This window comes from Oncorhynchus masou, chromosome 2, assembly GCF_036934945.1.
Source record: "Oncorhynchus masou masou isolate Uvic2021 chromosome 2, UVic_Omas_1.1, whole genome shotgun sequence".
Classification (NCBI taxonomy): domain Eukaryota; kingdom Metazoa; phylum Chordata; class Actinopteri; order Salmoniformes; family Salmonidae; genus Oncorhynchus; species Oncorhynchus masou.
The window spans coordinates 2255794-2259484 of NC_088213.1; the positions used below are offsets into that span (position 1 = coordinate 2255794).

At 44.8% G+C, this 3691-nt stretch overlaps 1 protein-coding gene across 1 annotated transcript in view; it reads right to left on the reverse strand.

Annotated features, from left to right (window-relative positions):
• Positions 1-2991: 2991 nt before the first annotated feature.
• The window catches only part of LOC135552131 (sodium/hydrogen exchanger 5-like), a 37470-nt gene continuing 36770 nt past the window's right edge, over positions 2992-3691 (reverse strand). The window contains exon 5 of the mRNA XM_064983554.1: positions 2992-3082. Coding sequence (XP_064839626.1) covers positions 2992-3082 — 91 coding nt within the window. The remainder of the gene's footprint in view (positions 3083-3691) is intronic.

Below are 3691 nucleotides of genomic sequence, written 5' to 3' on the forward strand. Positions count from 1 at the left end.
TAGTAACAGGGTGTTGGTTCAGTAAGGGTAACAGGGTGTTGGTTCTGTAAGAGGGGAACAGGGTGTTGGTTCTGTAAGCGGGGAACATGGTGTTGGTTCTGTAGAGGGTAACAGGGTGTTGGTTCAGTAAGAGGGTAACGGGGTGTTGGTTCTGTAGAGGGGGAACAGGGTGTTGGTTCAGTAAGGGTAACAGGGTGTTGGTTCAGTAGAGGGTAACAGGGTGTTGGTTCAGTAAGAGGGTAACAGGGTGTTGGTTCTGTAAGAGGGTAACATGGTGTTGGTTCTGTAAGAGGGTAACAGGGTGTTGGTTCAGTAAGAGGGTAACAGGGTGTTGGTTCTGTAAGAGGGTAACAGGGTGTTGGTTCTGTAAAATAGTAACAGGGTGTTGGTTCAGTAAGATGGTAACAGGGTGTTGGTTCTGTAAGAGGGTAACAGGGTGTTGGTTCTGTAAAATAGTAACAGGGTGTTGGTTCAGTAAGATGGTAACAGGGTGTTGGTTCTGTAAGAGGGGAACAGGGTGTTGGTTCTGTAAGAGGGAACAGGGTCCTGGTTCTGTAAAACAGTAACAGGGTGTTGGTTCAGTAAGAGGGTAACAGGGTGTTGGTTCAGTAAGAGGGAACAGGGTGTTGGTTCTGTAAGAGGGAACAGGGTGTTGGTTCTGATAAGAGGGGAACAAGGTGTTGGTTCTGCAAGAGGGGAACAGGGTGTTGGTTCTGTAAGAGGGGAGCAGGGCGTTGGTTCTGTAAAATGGTAACAGGGTCTTGGTTCAGTAAGAGGGTAACAGGGTGTTGGTTCTGTAAGAGGGGAACAAGGTGTTGGTTCTGTAAAATGGTAACAGGGTGTTGGTTCAGTAAGAGGGTAACAGGGTGTTGGTTCTGTAAGAGGGTAACAGGGTGTTGGTTCTGTAAGAGGGTAACAGGGTGTTGGTTCTGTAAGAGGGTAACAGGGTGTTGGTTCTGTAAAATAGTAACAGGGTGTTGGTTCATTAAGAGGGTAACAGGGTGTTGGTTCTGTAAGAGGGGAACAGGGTGTTGGTTCTGTAAGCGGGGAACATGGTGTTGGTTCTGTAAGAGGGTAACAGGGTGTTGGTTCTGTAAGAGAGTAACAGGGTGTTGGTTCTGTAAAATAGTAACAGGGTGTTGGTTCAGTAAGAGGGTAACAGGGTGTTGGTTCTGTAAGAGGGTAACAGGGTGTTGGTTCTGTAAAATAGTAACAGGGTGTTGGTTCTGTAAGAGGGTAACAGGGTGTTGGTTCTGTAAAATAGTAACAGGGTGTTGGTTCAGTAAGAGGGTAACAGGGTGTTGGTTCTGTAAGAGGGGAACAGGGTGTTGGTTCTGTAAGAGGGTAACAGGGTGTTTGTTGGTTCTGTAAGAGGGGAACAGGGTGTTGGTTCTGTAAGAGGGGAACAGGGTGTTGGTTCTGTAAAATAGTAACAGGGTGTTGGTTCAGTAAGAGGGTAACAGGGTGTTGGTTCAGTGAGAGGGAAATAGGGTGTTGGTTCTGTAAGAGGGGAACAGGGTGTTGGTTCTGTAAAATGGTAACAGGGTGTTGGTTCAGTAAGAGGGTAACAGGGTGTTGGTTCAGTAAGAGGGTAACAGGGTGTTGGTTCAGTAAGAGGGTAACAGGGTGTCGGTTCTGTAAAATGGTAACAGGGTGTTGGTTCAGTAAAAGGGTAACAGGGTGTTGGTTCTGTAAGAGGGGAACAGGGTGTTGGTTCTGTAAGAGGGGAACAGGGTGTTGGTTCAGTAAGAGGGGAACAGGGTGTTGTTTCAGTAAGAGGGGAACAGGGTGTTGCTTCTGTAAGAGGGTAACAGGGTGTTGGTTCTGTAAGAGGGTAACAGGGTGTCGGTTCTGTAAAATGGTAACAGGGTGTTGGTTCAGTAAGAGGGGAACAGGGTGTTGGTTCTGTAAGAGGGGAACAGGGTGTTGGTTCAGTAAGAGGGGAACAGGGTGTTGTTTCAGTAAGAGGGGAACAGGGTGTTGCTTCTGTAAGAGGGTAACAGGGTGTTGGTTCAGTAAGAGGGGAACAGGGTGTTGGTTCTGTAAAATGGTAACAGGCTGTTGGTTCTGTAAGATGGTAACAGCTTGTTGTCAGTTCTGTTAGATGGTAACAGCTTGTTGTCAGTTCTGTTAGATGGTAACAGCTTGTTGTCAGTTCTGTTAGATGGTAACAGCTTGTTGTCAGTTCTGTTAGATGGTAACAGCTTGTTGTCAGTTCTGTTAGATGGTAACAGCTTGTTGTCAGTTCTGTTAGATGGTAACAGCTTGTTGTCAGTTCTGTTAGATGGTAACAGCTTGTTGTCAGTTCTGTTAGATGGTAACAGCTTGTTGTCAGTTCTGTTAGATGATAACAGCTTGTTGTCAGTTCTGTTAGATGGTAACAGCTTGTTGTCAGTTCTGTTAGATGGTAACAGCTTGTTGTCAGTTCTGTTAGATGGTAACAGCTTGTTGTCAGTTCTGTTAGATGGTAACAGCTTGTTGTCAGTTCTGTTAGATGGTAACAGGGTGTTGTCAGTTCTGTTAGATGGTAACAGCTTGTTGTCAGTTCTGTTAGATGGTAACAGCTTGTTGTCAGTTCTGTTAGATGATAACAGCTTGTTGTCAGTTCTGTTAGATGGTAACAGCTTGTTGTCAGTTCTGTTAGATGGTAACAGCTTGTTGTCAGTTCTGTTAGATGGTAACAGCTTGTTGTCAGTTCTGTTAGATGGTAACAACTTGTTGTCAGTTCTGTTAGATGGTAACAACTTGTTGTCAGTTCTGTTAGATGGTAACAGCTTGTTGTCAGTTCTGTTAGATGGTAACAGCTTGTTGTCAGTTCTGTTAGATGGTAACAGCTTGTTGTCAGTTCTGTTAGATGATAACAGCTTGTTGTCAGTTCTGTTAGATGGTAACAGCTTGTTGTCAGTTCTGTTAGATGGTAACAGGGTGTTGTCAGTTCTGTTAGATGGTAACAGCTTGTTGTCAGTTCTGTTAGATGGTAACAACTTGTTGTCAGTTCTGTAAGAGCACCATGGCGGCATGCTCTTGGAGCTGGTTCCATGTCTCAGTCATGACTTTGTTTCTCTCCTCCACAGATTGAACCCTGAAACACAATACAGACAAACACACAAAGCCAGAACAATTACAGTATATACAATAGAATACTGTGGAAATCACCAATTACACAATACACAGACACACAACCAGGACAGTTGTACGCAATACAACAGACTACTGTAGAAAACCCCCAGGTCTATTACACACAATACAACAGACTACTGTAGAAAACCCCCAGGACTATTACACACAATACAACAGACTACTGTAGAAAACCCCCAGGACTATTACACACAATACAACAGACTACTGTAGAAAACCCTGTGTTAAAACCACGTATTAAACCTCTCCTTGGGACCCAATACAACAGGCCAACATGTTTTAAACCTCTCCTTGGCACCCAATACAACAGGCCAACATGTTTTAAACCTCTCCTTGGGACCCAATACAACAGGCCAAGATGTTTTAAACCTCTCCTTGGGACCCAATACAACAGGCCAAGATGTTTTAAACCTCTCCTTGGGACCCAATACAACAGGCCAAGATGTTTTAAAACTCTCCTAGGGACCCTACAACAGCCCAAGGCCAACATGTTTTAAACCTCTCCTAGGGACCCTACAACAGCCCAAGGCCAACACGTTTTAAACCTCTCCTT